This window comes from Rhizoctonia solani, chromosome 3 (genome assembly GCF_016906535.1).
Source record: "Rhizoctonia solani chromosome 3, complete sequence".
Classification (NCBI taxonomy): Eukaryota; Fungi; Basidiomycota; class Agaricomycetes; order Cantharellales; family Ceratobasidiaceae; genus Rhizoctonia; species Rhizoctonia solani.
Window position 1 is genome coordinate 2,151,650 of NC_057372.1, and position 15,350 is coordinate 2,166,999.

Consider the following 15,350-nt stretch of genomic DNA (forward strand, 5'->3'; position numbering starts at 1 on the left):
AAATTAGAATTTCGTCAATTGTATTCCATAGACCACCACTCTTGTTCCCCTGCATTGTATGATATGCACTCTTTTGAAATTCATGGTTGATCTGAATCTGCATGCCCATATATAAAGGATGTAATCTACATTCGGCTTTACGACCTCAGATTCTCCTGGCCTAAGACAGGGGCCTTGGCTCCCACCGTGCCAGTACGCCCGGTAACTCCAAATGTCAACTGATACCCATCTGGGATTGCGGTATCGGCCTGGAGCGCATTCCAGCTCCGATTGTCAGACTTTGCAAGTATCACATCCAGCTAGTGCATTTTGTTAGTCATTCTACTTAGCAAGTCCACCAATAGATGTGTACCTTGGTACCGTAGAATTTGTAAGACGATGCCGTTGTATCGATTGTCCCAAACAGCGCAATGGTCCGCTTATCTCTCTTGCCAGCTGGTAAGAAAAGGTCTATTATGATCTGTATAATAACCCATTAATTATCTATATGATGATAGGGGAGCTGTGATCACGTACCTTATCGGTCTCAAGTACAACAGTGCTTCGCGACTGATCAGCTTGTTTTGCATATATCGAGACACGAACTTCGGTGGGGGTCTGGTAGTGGTCGATACGGGATTTGACAATCTCTTCAGTGGGTTTCTGTGGCATTTAGGTTAGTGATCTATCAATACAAATAGTCAAGTAAGATGGAAAACACACATCTGCTCGTGCCTTGGGTGCGAACACATGCTTTCCAGTCTTGCACCCTGGAATTGCAAGGAAGTCATCGAAATCGAGTACATGCTTCTTACAGCACACGTATCCCTATCACCAGACCATTTCAGATACTAGTTGATCAGTCTATTGATAGTCTGTACCTTGCTACCCTCGTGGAACAGGGGCTAAATTCATTTTTGATTAATTTGTGAAGTTGAGATCGGTGGTTTAATATTCAATCTCACCTGGTTAGCATGGTACTTGCATTGTGCATCCTCTCCATCTCCCTGCCTGCTCTCCTCATCACTTACGAACGGTTTCCGGCATCCGGGCCGCTTGCACAACGTGCCAGGAGCTACGGCCACACTAGGGTCGTCTTCGTCTTCGATTATCTCTGCAGGTGGGGCAGGTGTAGTTGCTCGAGGGGTAACGCCAGTCGCGGGAGGGGCGGAAGGAGCAAGAGACAGAGCAGCGGTCGCTGACTCGATACCAGTTTTGTTCGCGCTGGGCGCTGTTACGACCGGGGCAGCTGGAGCGACTTTTTCAGATGTGTGAGTTCCATGCGCACAACCCTAGAAGAACTATGGTTGAGCATTCATGAGTTGAGATGAAGCACGCGAATCAAAATGCTCACGGGGATCGCTTGGAACTCTTCAAAGCTGAGCACCGGCTTGTTCGTCTTCTCGCAGCATGTCCAGGACTTTTGTCCTTCGTGGAATTTCTGATAACCGGACGCGTGTAACTACCTCTGCTGGCAATAGTAATTGCCCCATATACTCACCGGTGCACCCGGATGGAACGCTGAGGAAGGTTAGTTCGATTGCACCTGTATGCCTCGGTTATTTAGGACTTACAGCATACCATATCTTTATTATCCTCCTCGTTGTATTCCTTTCCACATCCCAGACGCGTACACTTAGGCATGTTGGTAGCGGATTACGGAAGTAGGTTTCTAAAGAGTCAAGTGTTGGTCAAGCCAGATATATATGTCAGGGAATGCGGGGCGAGGGTGGCCGTCCAAACTGGTAGCCATAACACATTCTAGTAGATTCCATTACAATGTATACTCTATTTGGTAAAAGAACAACAAAGCCAATCAAACTGCTATAAAGCATAAATAATTATCCCAAGGGGTCAAAATCGCTCCAGGCGTCTGCTCCCATCTTTTTGATGTTCTGGTTTGTCCAGGTCGAAGAGGTATTTGTAGGTTGCAGTATACTGCTACTCATTTGAGGCTGCATTACTCCCATTCCAATACTAGGACTCGGGTTGGAAGTATTGACGTTATAACTCGGGGCGGATGGAGTTAAAGGCGTAAATGCGGTATTATTCGACCTTGGAGGTGTGGGTGTTAATGTGATATTGTAGTTAGGAGCAGATGGTGTTGCTTGAGTGGTCGCGGAACGGGTCATCGGAGGGGGTAGCGAGCTAAACATGTTGTTATTCGTTGAAGTCGAAGACAAAGGAGATGATAACGAGCTGGAAGGAGGGGGGATGATGCTGCTAATTGGCGGAGGTAGGATGGCAGAGGTGATGGGTTTCGCTCCAAGGGCTCGTGCAGCAGATGTGATCGGTCTGGGCGTGATGGGTAGTGATTGAGTCGAAGCAGGGACAGATAAAGATGACCGATTCGAGACCGTTGCTGGAGGGGGTGACTATTCATGCCGTTAAACGCATCACCCATTTTGAATAGCATCTAGACTCACCGATGGCGCGGAATTCAACATGGAGTCCCACATGTCATCGTCCCAACCATTACCAGTAGTTGGGGCAGGAGTCGGTGTGTTTGATCCATTGGCGATCGGCGTGATTGTACCAGGTACAGTACTTGGGCTACGCCCACCCGAGACCAGACTATGGAAATCGACGCTGGCAATTGGAGTGTTGGCTGAATTGTTGAGGGCAATCGCCGATCGGTCTTCTACTCGTTGTGAGTCCCTTAAGTGTTGGGCATGTTCTTTCTCGATCCGCTCAGAAAGCGATTTGATGACCCTAAGCATGAGATATTAACGCGTAGTCGTACGCAAGCATCGAAAACTCACGCCATGAATCGCTGAAATTGGGAAATGTTGAGCACTTTTTACGGCGCGGTTAGTTGAATCAATATAATACAATAAGTCGGGCTCACATGGTCCAACCGACATGGCCCATAGCTGCGGCAATACAAGGGTCGCAACGGCTTCCCTGTCTACCTTCATTCCCATTCGCTCGTGAACATCCAAGGTTGCCAGCTAATCAGAGAAACGTGAGCTTGAATGTATTTGAGCAAGGGTTGAGCTCACCATTACAGACGGCTCTGGACCAATGCCTCCCGCATAAGTAGAGCGACCTCAGCTAAGCATGCTACATACCTTTAGTTCGTATCTTGGATAATAACGGAACGAGTTTTTGCGTCAAACTCGCCTTGAAATGGACATGTAAACTCGAGGCTCAGAGGACCAGGTTAACTATGAATGTACTAACCTGGTCGAGTGTCTTTACCATGGCCAAAAAGCATACTAGCGTATTCACTTTGACGGATAGAATCCTGGTTTTTGTAAATACCAGCTACAAAATATTCGGGTCAAGACATGGCAGCTATAGGGCAGCCATAAACTTACAGCTACCCGAGGGAAGAGTACGCCTTGGACTTCAGCATAATCGATAGTCTCGCACAAGTCGGGCACAGTTTTAAGGGCACGCTCTTGCACCTATCCATAATCATGAGCTAGGTTCTCAAGAAATACTTGAGTTACGCACATGAGGATGCTCAGAGTCTAGCGCATTATACACCAGTGGTAGCACATCTGGGGCAGACGTGAGAAAAGCTGTCCAATAAGCATCAAAAAATTTCACTTACCTGCTCTAAATACAGCTGGTGTGGTTTTGCCTTGTATCATGGATAAATTATCCAGCATAGCGAGAACGTTTTGAGGAGGATCCCGCACAACAAAGAGAGGCTTGAGTGCCGGTAATACAGTTGACGCAAACTCGGCCGGCGTGAGCTTGTCGGCAATCGTAAAGACATTGGGAAGAATGGAAGGCAATAGAAGCGGGTCTTTCATCTATAGATCATGCTCAATATCTGGTCGAATGAATGAGCACTTGAAGGCTTACCTCTTCTAGCAAGGAAGGCAAAATCTTCCGCCTCTTCAAAGCATCTGAGAAACTGCCCAGCACACTCGCAAGGCCCTTCATGAAGGCTACTTTCTCTTCGCGCGGTTTCGCCGCAAACGTAGCCCGGTCCAAGAAATTAAGTGTAGATATGGGCAATGCATTGAAGAAAGCATGACTTGGGACGGAGGAAGCGGTGGGACGAGAACCCGACGAGCGCGTGATGAGAACCATGAGAAGACCTAAAAGCTCAATCTATGAGGCAATCCGAGTAGGAGAACGAACGGCAACTTACTTCGCAAGTCAGCATCCAAACCACCTAACGAAGGCAAAGCACTCAAGGTCCCATTCTCTAACTTCCGAGCGTTCTCTCGCAGGGTGTTCATACTCCCATGGGTTGTAAAAGGGGTTTTGCCTTTCATATGTACGGCGTATACGAGACATCCTAGTGAATACATATCCGATCCAGTCTCGATGCATTCGTCAACCGCGTATTCTGGGGCCATATAGTCATAGTTTCGCTGGATGTACTCGGGCAATCTGTTATCATATGCAGGAAAATCCCATCGAGTAGGATCTCCCGTAGGTGAAAGCAGAGGGATGGTGAGGCCGAGTCCAGATAGTTTCCAATCGCCCTATTAGAAGACGTCACAGGGCGATCCTCAAGGGAGCGATGTACGTACCGCTGAATTGATCAGGACAGAAGAAGGGTTGAGATTAGAGTGCACAAGCCGTGCGGATGTGTGAAGAAACGAGAGGCCTTTTGCGACTTGTAGTATCCCTTTTTGTATCTAAAATGATACCATGGATGAGTATGCACAACGAAGGAATAAATATTAGACGCGTACCTCTACCTCGTCTAGTTCCACCTGTGGCTTTCGTGATGATGATCCAGAACCAGGTATAGAAATTGCAAGGGTTGAAAGGAGTGGTTCTGTGGCAAAGACGAGTTCCGACCTAAATACAGCATGTCAAACGACGCACAAGTGCGGCTCGCATGACCTACCTTCCATCCTCCAAAGGCTCAACAACCTCTACACAATCCTGCTTAGTGACACAAAGGGAAATATATTCATGGAGCTCACCCAGAACAGAAGGATGCCTCAAGCGACTCAAAGCCGTAACCTATACCTCCCAGCTGTCGTTAATCTAACAGGCATTGCCACTTGGACGATTTTATCCCACCTCGGCCTTCAAGATGGTCAACACATTTTCTTTGGAGGCAGCAGGGAGCTTGTCCACTTCAGCTCCACGTTTGTCGTGCACCCATACGCTGACCCGCTTATTCGTTACTTTATGAGTAGCCTCAGTCACCTTCCAGAGTCCGACTTGAAACGGAGGTACGGTTGGACCGGCTTGTGTAGCAGATGATGATTGAGAGCTAGCGGACGTCGACGCTGCAGAAGATATAGTATAATTTGCATAGATAGCCGAACGAGAGAACAGCGAACTAGCTGCTGCGAGCATGATGGGGATATGGTGGTTAAGAATGTCGAATTTCAAACACTGGAGATGTCGGATTAGCACGGGGTTCCTGCCCAATTGGGAGCATAGAACATCGACTGTATTTTATCACCGTTTGTCAGTTGTTGTCAACCACTGCTACATCAATCGATTTTTGCCTTGCTGGCAGTTACTCTTGTATTTCCGTCGCCTCAAGGGTGATTGAACGGTGCTTTCCAAGCACCAAATGACACGGGATGTGAATCGTTTATTCTACACTGGTACTAGATTACAATTGGATTCGAAGGGGTTTCACCAAGTCAGCCAAGAGGATAAAAAAATCTGGCTATTGTTTGACTACTTTCACTACCATTTTTTCTTTTGGTTCTGCCTATGTTCGCCTTCACTCAGGCAGAGACCATATCGGCAACTACTTCTCCTGAACGGGGACCTATTACACTCAAGAGAGTGTCACTCAATCCATGAGAAGATTCGGCACATCCTTGGACATAAACGCGAGCGGTAAAGTCGGAGTGTTGTTCAACTGGAAGCAGACGGTAAGCACGGGTAATGCGGACACTTGGTGGCGGTACACCCTCGGCAAGTGTGCTTCCGGTACTCTCAGCAGGCGAAGGGGGAGTTGTCGCACCACTGCGAGGAGGCGTCAAAGGCTGGGAGCCCTGGACCTTGGCTGCGATGGCCTCTGCAACGTCAAGCTTGGAAAGAGATGTAACAGGCTTGGTAACTTCGTCTTCGACACTGGGAGGAGTCGAATAGGTGCCAAAGGTGTCAATCCAAATACTTCGCTCAACGGAGCAACATCCTTGCTTTCGCCTTGTCCGAAAAGACGCATCCAGCTCTGGCGTTCGTAACCGGTACCTAAGATGATCGCGTCATACCCACGATCATGTTCATCCCCTGTTAAGAGGTGGCGAAGGCGAATCGAGAAGGTTGGCTCGTTGGATATTTCGCTGCCAGAGACCGAGAGATGTGCTGTGTCTTGGTATGACAGAATGTTGATACGAACGCGGGTACCATCAGGCGCAGAGACACCGCCAAGAGGACGGCTCTCCGCAGCATCATCGACCTTTTGAGCGTAGACTTCCTCGTAAAGTGCGTCAATCGTACGAGGATTAACAACACCATAGTTGGTTCCCGCGTACTCGGCTCTGAGCCAGGCCCGAGCAGCAGGAAGTTTGAACGCCTTGTCAGTCGCTATAAATGGTTTATAGTCAGTATGGAGCTTCCAGCCTATTCAAGTCCTCACTTACACTCAGGGTCGAAGATCTCGTTGGCAAAGGGTGAGTCGTCCGAAGGTTTCAACGAGCCCTTGCGGATGATCATGTCCAACTGGTGTTCCTGGGGACCTTCGCCCTCGATGGGAATACCTGCTAGGCGGGAACGAAGGTCAAGAAGTACCTCGGCAGAAGATTGTCCGAGCCCAAGACAGCAATACGAAGCGCACGAGCAGTGGTCAAACCGCTCAGACGGGATGAGTCTGACCCAGCAGGGGATGGGCTACGAGAAGACCCAGTCGACTCAACAGCGGCCTTGATGAGACTCGCTGCGCGTTGGACATACGAGGATGTATGCATGACTCGTGGATGATCCGCATAAGGAGCAAGAATTTTCGGGATTCTTGCGGTTCCTCCGGGTGCGATGATGAGGGTTTCTGCATAATATGTAAGCTACATTATATGTTTCTGTGTAGCCAACACAACTCACTAGCATTTCGAATTCGGACTTCATTTGTCTCTCGAACCCGACTGGTCACAGTGACAGTCTTGCCGCCATCAAGGCTTTGGACAGAGACTACGTCTTCGCCGTAACGAATTCGAAGTGCTTCGCCGCCAAGCTCTCGGACGCGAGTAGCAGCCCATGCCATGTAATCGGCATATTCGCGACGGGTAGGGGTATCGGCGTTTCTATTAATAAACGCGGGAAGACGGCCATGAGCATGGAGATAGCTCAAGAATGTGAACTTGGATGCTGGATTTCTCAGAGTGGCCAAGTCCTTGAGAAAACTGTGGATACGGTAAGCTGGGTGTGCCTTGAGAGAAATAACAAAACACACCTAATTTGCATTCGTGATCCAGGCAGTAGCATTCCTGGGTGCCAAGAAAAGCGAGGATGCCTTTCAATAAAACAGGCATTCTTGATTTAGGTTCAGTGCCGGCGGCCTGGATAAGATTGTCAGTTATCTATAACGGTCCAGATCGGGCACCGAAATGACATGACGTTTACCTTGTGCTGATCCCAAAGCTCAAGCAAGGCAACGGTAATGGCTAAGTTGGCAGGGCCGAAGCCGATACCAAGCAGATCATAGACCTCTGGGACTCGTTGCCGGCATATCGCTCGTTGTAGTTGGGCCCCTTGGACGCGACATCGACGCCGGGTATTGACGAAATTTCATGGATTGGATTGGCAGCCATCGTGCTAACTCAGAGCAGGGACGAGTAGGGCGAGTAGAGAGGGATGGCTGTTATCTAGGAGATGTGGGTAATCTGATAAGGTGAAGGGAGATGCAGGTGAGAGACCCAAGTCGCTAGCTTTTGAACCGACGAGAATTTCACCAAATGAACGAACCACTCCAAAAAATTATTGGATGGCGTAACCGCAAGAAGCTAATTCTATCAGGTGCATGTTAGGCGTTGTTTAGCATTACACCACCTTCCCTCCGAGACACGGCAGCTGGTTACATGGATCATGAGGAATATTTCGGGACGAAGCCATCGTCGGAGTAGCATCAGGTGAGTGCGGGGCGGAAAGCATGTGGAGCCGGGGTAACACATGATTTACAGAACTTGGTGGTGACGATTCCCGAGCGAGCCGTACTCCCGAGCTAGAGATAACAACGTCACTGCTAAGGAATCTTGTATATATGCGACTCAAACCAATATTATCATCCTATAGCTCCTCCATTGGAGCATGAAAAGGTCCTTTCTTTTTGTATAACTATGCCTCCACTGATATTTCACCCTAAATCTCAAATAAGGGGACCTGGTCCGGCTTAGAGAGGTATCGCCCGGGAGGAATTCTGGGGGTCGCATATCAGATATGCTTCCCCATAATCTAATCGCAATCGCGATCATAATCGGATAAGATAAGATCCACCATCGGGTATGCACCACAAAATCACTGCTTGAAATATCCGCTGATTTCCTCCAAAGCATTCATTTCATGTGATATTATTATTTCAACATGCCCCATGATGCACGCAAAAATTAAAATTAAGAGAGGATTGTTTTGCCGTGAGCGAATAGTGTCAAGCTACTAAATGCGGTGGCCGAACACATGCATTGGCATACATAGCACGACCAGGACAACATCTGTATTTATCACTTCTTGTTACCTGGACGAAATCTATTTCCCCAAAATTACTTCAAGTTACTTTAATTAGGCTTGTGGGAATCACTCTTAACACACGGTTCCGATTTCGAACCACGTGTAGTTGGTGGTCAAGTCCTCGCCACATGTCCTTTCTTCGGACATCAGTGATCTTTTGCGACCATGGGCTAGACTTCAAATCTTGTTATCCGACCTCTCCCAAATGTTCCGTAATTAAGTTTGTGCCGAAATCAGTGCACCGAAACTTTTCCATACAAGGCTTCTTGAATTATAACCGATGAATAGATCGTCGGCGAGAGTCAAACCATGCCTGGGATCTGACGGCCAATCCCAGCTCACATGAGCGTAGCCGATTGAAATGGGTGCAGTGATCCGAAGTCAACCAGCTCTGAGAACACTCTTGAGGCAAGGCCTACTGTTTTCGGGATTTCGGGAGTGTGTGATCAGAAGAGGACCAAAGAACGAGGGTAATGGCTTGGCTACATATCTTCACTTTGTGAGCGGGCCAAAACGGAGAAGGCAAGGCTATGAGCGAGCGGGGATGGGCAGCATCGAATTTCAGTACAAATTTTGAGAATTTCTTCATTTGCCATCAAAGTTATCCTCTATTATATTTAACGCTGGCGCCTCTGCCCCGCTTGTAGCATAAAATGTGATCAAATCGCTCTCACATCCATGCCCTTGGATCCTTTTGTTGCTGAGCTATCAGCCTTTGGAAGCCCGTCCAGTATAGATTGGACCTCTTTACATATTTCCAAGTAGGCACGGCCAATATAGTCGAAATCCGATCCTGGGTTAAGTAGACTGTTATCAATGAATCAGGGAAAATCGTGAATAAAAGTACTCATTCCATATTTGTGCACTGCAGCGCGTCCACCAGTGACTATCGTGTATATATCTAAGTGAGTTGAACCGTTTGTTACCCATAATAACTTCTACCAAAATTCAGACTCACGTAGCCGCAAATGCGTTGTAATCTTCCAGTAGCCGATCGGTGATTGAGAATAAAATCTTCTTTAGCTCCTGAGGAGAAACTCCCACTGGGGTTTCAAGGGGAAGTTGAACGTTTACCTTGATGAAAGTTCAAATGCGCCTGAGAAACAGCCATGCCTAACACATACCATATTGGCTGTTAGCTCATTTTCATCAGTATCCATCACCCTCGTTTTAAACATTTCAGCTAATCGCGCTCCTCCCCTAATAGCTAGCGAGTGACAATAATCGTTAATCTTTTTTTCCCCACCAACAGCTTCGCGAAACTCTAATGCTATACGAAGCTGTTAGATATCAAAATTATCGTTGAGCTAGGTGCTTTACCGTGTTTGGCTGAAAGGAATGGCACAAAGTCAATGGTACCGGTCCCTATATTGTCAAGTCGTTAGTGAGTCGGACCAGTCTGTTATACTACGTACATTCAAATTGAGAAACCATATCGGCTCCTTTTAGATTTGAGTGGTGAATATGCATGCGGCGTTGGGAAAGAGCTCCGGATAATATTCCGGTTTCTTGGTGTGACAAATGATTAGCATCTGCTTAGACAGATCCAACCCCATTACTAACCTTTTTGCCACGTAGAGTACGGCATCCTCTTTTTGCGTATAGCCACTTGTGGCAATTCTGTAGGGTTAAATTTATTACCTCAATATCTGAGAAAGATAAGATGTATCACTTACCGATACGAAGAAATCAGGATCTGAAATGGACATATCCAATGGGATCTGACCAATGGCATGAGCACCATCGATTAGGCTGTATATTCCTTCCTCTTTGCAGACTTTTGTCAGCTCTTCCCAAGGTAGATGCACTCCTGGATTGCTGGCAAGCGCATCAATGACTGCTACAATAATTTGACCATCGTGGCGAGGTATATCTTGCAGTTTTTGCCGGAACTTGTCAACAATGGCCTTGTGAGAGATTGGGAACGCCAGGTCCACGGTTATGTGCTCTGGGTTGGGAGGTATCCGAAAAAACTCGCAAATGTTGAACACAGAACCATAAGTACTAGTAACTGGGGTTTAAATGGCGTCAGGGTAGTATCATTTCGCAGCAGCATATACACTCACAGGAGATGAGTATGTCACCTTTCTTCCAGTGAAAGTTATTGATGATTGTGTGAACTCCATGTGTAGCGTTATTGGTAACTACGCATTCATCGACATCACAATTGAGAAGTTTCGCCAGTCGGGCACGAACATCTCGGAGTTCAGGAAGATATTCCCTGCGGTGGAAAGAATCAGGTCGGGCTTCTATACGCTTACTGGTTTCGACACATTTATCAAAGACGGGCTTCGGAAGAGAGCCATAGGAGCCTAGTAGAGAGTTATTAGGGTCATAATGTAAGGAATGAAAGTAGGCGCACCATGGTTGAGGTTGATGTATCCCTCCTCGAACATGAAATGTTGAAGCATGTTGTGCCCAAAAGTATAGTCTGGCTTCAAAGTACCTTCTCCTCCACTAGGGACGACGATTACTCCATTCATATCGCGCCTTCGATCCACCTCTTCGTAATATTCATTATCGTCGGCCCACTGCCAGCCCATTTCCACAATTTCTCCTTGACGAAAGTGTCGTACTCCCAAATCACTGGCTCCAGTCGGGACGTTTCAACAGCCCAAACGTAGGTTTCTACCTTGAGTGCAGGCGGGAGTTCGATAGGAAGATCAGAAGATGCGGAGAGTAGGGTTTGGGTAAGATTTGAGGATATGGCAGCAAGCGGAACAATTGGGTGAGCTTCAACTCGAACGCGATTGTATTCCTAAAATAGACTGGGATGAGTGTGCAATACGAATTATGATTAGAGAACTTACATCGCCCTCGAATACATCTAAACAAGCAACATCTTCAGGTCGTAGACCTGAAATGATGACGCCTCTAACACATTTCTCGTCCCGGTTCAATTCACGTTTGAGTAATACAGCTCCAACATTATAGGGTACGATTGCAGGATAATCGCAATTACGGACATGGTGTCTAGTAAATGACTAGAATAACTAATTGCATCAGCGGTTCGGGTTGGCGTCCAATCGCTGGGGCTTACTAGTAGCACTGCTGGCGCAGCCTGAAGATGGGAAGCGTCATTTCCATCACACGCTTGAGCACGGCAGGGTGCATAAGCGTGCCTATCAATTAAACACCCAGCGTGTGTATGTAAATTATTGAAAAAGCAAAATACAATGTTTAGGATAGCGCACCATAGAAGAAAGCAGAGACAGTTTCGGTCGTGCCGTTCGACATGTTCGTTGTTGGGATAAGCCTTGCTCTCTGAACCCTTCGTTTAAATTCATGTGGATCCGTAATGACTCGACACCTGAGTGCTCACTAAGGGATGTACCAACGTGACCAGCGGTCGTCGCCATCGATATGTCAGCAAGACATTGCATATAAATTATTGTGCATATATCCAATCCGAAATCGAGATGTTAAAATACACAATCCTATAGTAAAGCATGATGGCAGTAGGTACGTGTAGCAAAGCAATATAGTGACTCGTATGACTCGTGATCCCAGTTACCTGTGATGATATTAAGCATTATGTTTTTCGTTGACTTCTTCTGGTCACACCGCCTCGTTTCCTCTTTGCGTCAGCCAGGGCGGGGACGCGGTCTTGGGTCTCCTCCGGTTCGGTCTGTGTATCTAGATTGAGTATATCACCACCTACTTGGGATGATCCATCCAACAGCCTTCGGAGGTTTTCCTTTGCTGCTAACTGATTGGGGTCCTGGTAGTGAACTTGTAAGGTCTCTTCGTTCACAGGTTGCATAACTTCAAGCGGAGAGACATAATCGGGATCGTGTGCGTGGGTTGCAATGGACAAAGAAGAGACTTGTTCGCTGAGGGAATGGCTTCGGCTACTACCTATTCCAGGAGTCCCATCTATGGCCTGCGTCCCGCCGAAATAAGCCTTTGAACTGGGGCTAGCCCAAGTGAAAGCGCATACCTTGTGTCTAATATTTGGCCTTGCTCTCTTGCGGGGTTGATCAGAATGAGTAGATTCCTCACGTTGGTGCTTCAGTAGTGCATCCAGACTGTTGGCCAGTTGATTTCGCTGAGCCTCTCGCTTTCGCTCTCGGTCGATTTGGCTATTTTGCGCGGTCCTACTATTTTGCTTAGGGCGGACGTCGAATACAGGGATAGCAGGTTTTCCCTGGTGTTTATTCACCAACGAACTATTTCCAACTTCATTTTCAGTCGAACCGGAGCCAGAAGATCCAAGTGCTGGCCGGGATGCTGGTCTCGTGGACTGGCGTTGAGTAGGCAGTAGCCCATTGGATTGTCCAAATAGAGGCGTGCTGTTACTCATGGAAAGCAGATCGGTTGCCTCGAGACCGCTTGGACCTGTACGCCCCTTAGCGTTGTTTGTTATCAATGGTATAGCATACGCACCATCCATCGAGGCTGCATTTGTCTTTGGGCCAGCTTGCTCCAACTTCTGCCTCGCACTAGCCAAGTCTGCATCTGATATTTTCCCTTCTTTCCCGATACCGTAAATCCACTCCATATCAACTACGGCCACTTGCCATTGAAGGGCCTTGCCATATTTCAACCCAGAACGCGAGGGACAGAGCAAATGTGTATTGACCCGCCTGGCGAATGTTTCGGTGGATGCTATGCCTACGAATTCTAAGTCAGCTACATGAAAATGAACTTGAGCGATATACGTACCAAGCGCCTTGATCAACCTCTTCACAGCCGTTTCCTGTTCATTGTCCAATCCAGTCCAATGTAACTTGATAAACTCGGCGCCTAATTACCAATCAGTCAGTACAGTTGGGCAATTGTCGAATATCATTTGACAAACCTGGAACAGGAAGTTCAACCTTCAATGGCGCGTAAGTGATATTCTCTTCGGGGGAACAGAGCCGATCCTCGAAGATGCAATGCTCCACCCAGCAGTCTGTGCGGAACTTGTGATAGGAGTCTAATTTATTAGCTTGTTTGGCAGATTCGCTACACCAAACCCTTACTTCAGCATCGCAGACGTCAAACACCACAAGGAGCAAAACTGAACTCACCTTGCAAGTCGCACAATATAGAAATCGGCTTCCGGAGGTAGATTTGGTTCGGAATCTCCAGCCTTCCGTTTACCCTTGGGATCTGAGGTTTCAATCACGGTTGCTCCATGTGCACGTAACGCATCATAAAGCATTTGCCCACATGCTTCTCCAATAGGAGCAATACACTTCCCGCTGAACACTTTGGCAGTTGAGGGAGGGGGTGATTGAGGCTCCCCAGTGCGAGCACCACCTAGTTTTTGTCCAAGATTAGAAACCGAGGTAGTGCGTCCAGATGCGGGTGCAGTATGCTCCGATAGCGCCGGTCCAAGCTGAAAGGCCGACCCACGCAGACTGTTGAGCCGAGATACCATCGACGAGCCTCCAACTCCAGATTGGAGTCTAGGATTAAGAGGGATCCGCAGTGGTTCTACAGGCTTCGGAGGCATGCGACTGGTTTTATCGTCTTCGTCCTCGTCCTCGGTGGCCGAATCATCTTCCAAGAGCTGGGGTTTTGGCGATGAGAGCCCTTCGGGTGCAGCAGTGGTGTCTTCGACTTGGCTGCGTGACGAAAGGATTGATCCCCAAACGGTATCCTTTGGAGCAACTCTTCTAACTCTGGCCTTTTCCAAAATCTCCTTGGAGTTATTGTTCGTCGATGCTGCGCCAACGTTTGACGCAGTAACATAAATTTTTGTGGGTTTTTTCGATGAACCACGCCTTAGAATCTGTTCGATATCGGCCGGTGCTTCAGGTCGCGTGCCTGTTTCCGAGTATGCATATTCTTTCTCGGAGACACGAGAATGAGATGCCGCGCATTTGAGGAGCCAGACATCCCAGACAATAGCAATCTGAGGCTCTTCAGCGTCTTCTTCTCGTCGTTTGGCATTGATACGCTTGACCCATTCCAGCTTTTTGTTGTCAACATCGTCCCCAGGGTCTGAGCCAACCAATAAATGTGTCACATCCTTGCTCATGTGAGAGCGGTGTTCTGCGCCTAGTCGCCTGGATGATTTACCAAGACGCTGTCTAGCATTTTCTGAAGTAGAAAAGATGTGAATCGTTAAATTGACTAGATATACCTTGTTACCTTACCATCATCAAGTCTAGTGACGCACACAATAACGCCCTTGAGAGGTGGGAGCAAATGCTTAGTTATGCTCTGGTCCAATTTCAGGTGAGTGAGAGCCCTCGCTAATGAATCATATAATATTCACCTCCTCGGTATCGATGTCATCTCCAGCCAACCACCGTCTATGAACCTCAATAATCCATTCCGAAGTGCAAACAGGGATTCCAAGTTCAACCGCACACTACAACCCAGTTAAAATAGGTTCGATCAACGGACCATATCAACGAACCTTGTGTTTGGCACTTCCTGGCGCATCAGCTACCAAATGGGTCGTCAAATCCGTCAAGTCGCTCGAACATGTGGCGCCCAGCTCGCGAGCTTTCGCGAACAATATTAGTTTATCTTTGACACCTGAGCAGCATATGTTCATTCCGGCAAAAGGCCTGGCGCTGGGATCGCTTCTCAGGGATTCGCGCATGGGCTCATACGAAGGTTCGTCGTCATAGTCTGCAACAATCCAAAATTGGTTGGTATACGGGTGGTTCTTTGTGTATCGTAACGCCTACCGTCTGTTTGTGTTGTCTTTTTCGTGACCGGTCGTATTTTGACATTGGGAACTTTGGTCGAGCCATGGCCTCTCCGCATGGTGTGGTGGATGGGAACTCAAGAGCGGGAGATGTTTGTGTTTGACGCCGATCGGAGAG

The 15,350-nt window shown here is 47.8% G+C and overlaps 4 protein-coding genes across 4 annotated transcripts; all 4 read right to left on the minus strand.

Moving 5' to 3' along the window:
- Positions 1–137: 137 nt before the first annotated feature.
- RhiXN_03099 (cysteine and histidine-rich domain-containing protein) lies at positions 138–1,623 on the minus strand (the record flags this gene model as incomplete). Its single annotated transcript, XM_043322916.1, has 9 exons — positions 138–299; positions 353–460; positions 517–642; positions 703–807; positions 861–884; positions 945–1,271; positions 1,334–1,420; positions 1,481–1,500; positions 1,554–1,623. The coding sequence occupies 9 exons, from the start codon at positions 1,621–1,623 to the stop codon at positions 138–140; spliced, it is 1,029 nt and encodes a 342-aa protein (XP_043178412.1).
- Positions 1,624–1,820: 197 nt separating this feature from the next.
- Positions 1,821–5,259, minus strand: RhiXN_03100 (other/SCY1 protein kinase; the record flags this gene model as incomplete). The annotated part of the gene is made up of 17 exons (XM_043322917.1): positions 1,821–2,354; positions 2,406–2,691; positions 2,742–2,775; positions 2,828–2,930; positions 2,982–2,995; positions 3,051–3,102; positions 3,163–3,246; positions 3,300–3,389; positions 3,439–3,485; positions 3,539–3,743; positions 3,796–4,034; positions 4,088–4,427; positions 4,476–4,583; positions 4,641–4,749; positions 4,799–4,826; positions 4,878–4,917; positions 4,978–5,259. 17 exons carry the CDS (start codon positions 5,257–5,259, stop codon positions 1,821–1,823), a joined length of 2,595 nt encoding a protein of 864 aa, XP_043178413.1.
- A 383-nt stretch (positions 5,260–5,642) lies between these two features.
- RhiXN_03101 (L-lysine 6-monooxygenase (NADPH-requiring) protein) lies at positions 5,643–7,341 on the minus strand (the record flags this gene model as incomplete). Its single annotated transcript, XM_043322918.1, has 6 exons — positions 5,643–5,994; positions 6,048–6,450; positions 6,507–6,626; positions 6,692–6,907; positions 6,961–7,259; positions 7,310–7,341. The coding sequence occupies 6 exons, from the start codon at positions 7,339–7,341 to the stop codon at positions 5,643–5,645; spliced, it is 1,422 nt and encodes a 473-aa protein (XP_043178414.1).
- A 1,898-nt stretch (positions 7,342–9,239) lies between these two features.
- On the minus strand, positions 9,240–15,291 carry RhiXN_03102 (PTCB-BRCT domain protein; the record flags this gene model as incomplete). The annotated part of the gene is made up of 23 exons (XM_043322919.1): positions 9,240–9,387; positions 9,539–9,654; positions 9,705–9,850; positions 9,901–9,945; positions 9,996–10,088; positions 10,140–10,200; positions 10,257–10,591; positions 10,647–10,892; positions 10,943–11,037; positions 11,082–11,338; positions 11,391–11,564; positions 11,621–11,641; positions 12,143–12,208; positions 12,242–12,463; positions 12,521–12,918; positions 12,967–13,194; positions 13,246–13,326; positions 13,382–13,530; positions 13,596–14,613; positions 14,670–14,736; positions 14,792–14,887; positions 14,936–15,153; positions 15,213–15,291. The coding sequence occupies 23 exons, from the start codon at positions 15,289–15,291 to the stop codon at positions 9,240–9,242; spliced, it is 4,359 nt and encodes a 1,452-aa protein (XP_043178415.1).
- Between the last annotated feature and the right edge of the window lie 59 nt (positions 15,292–15,350).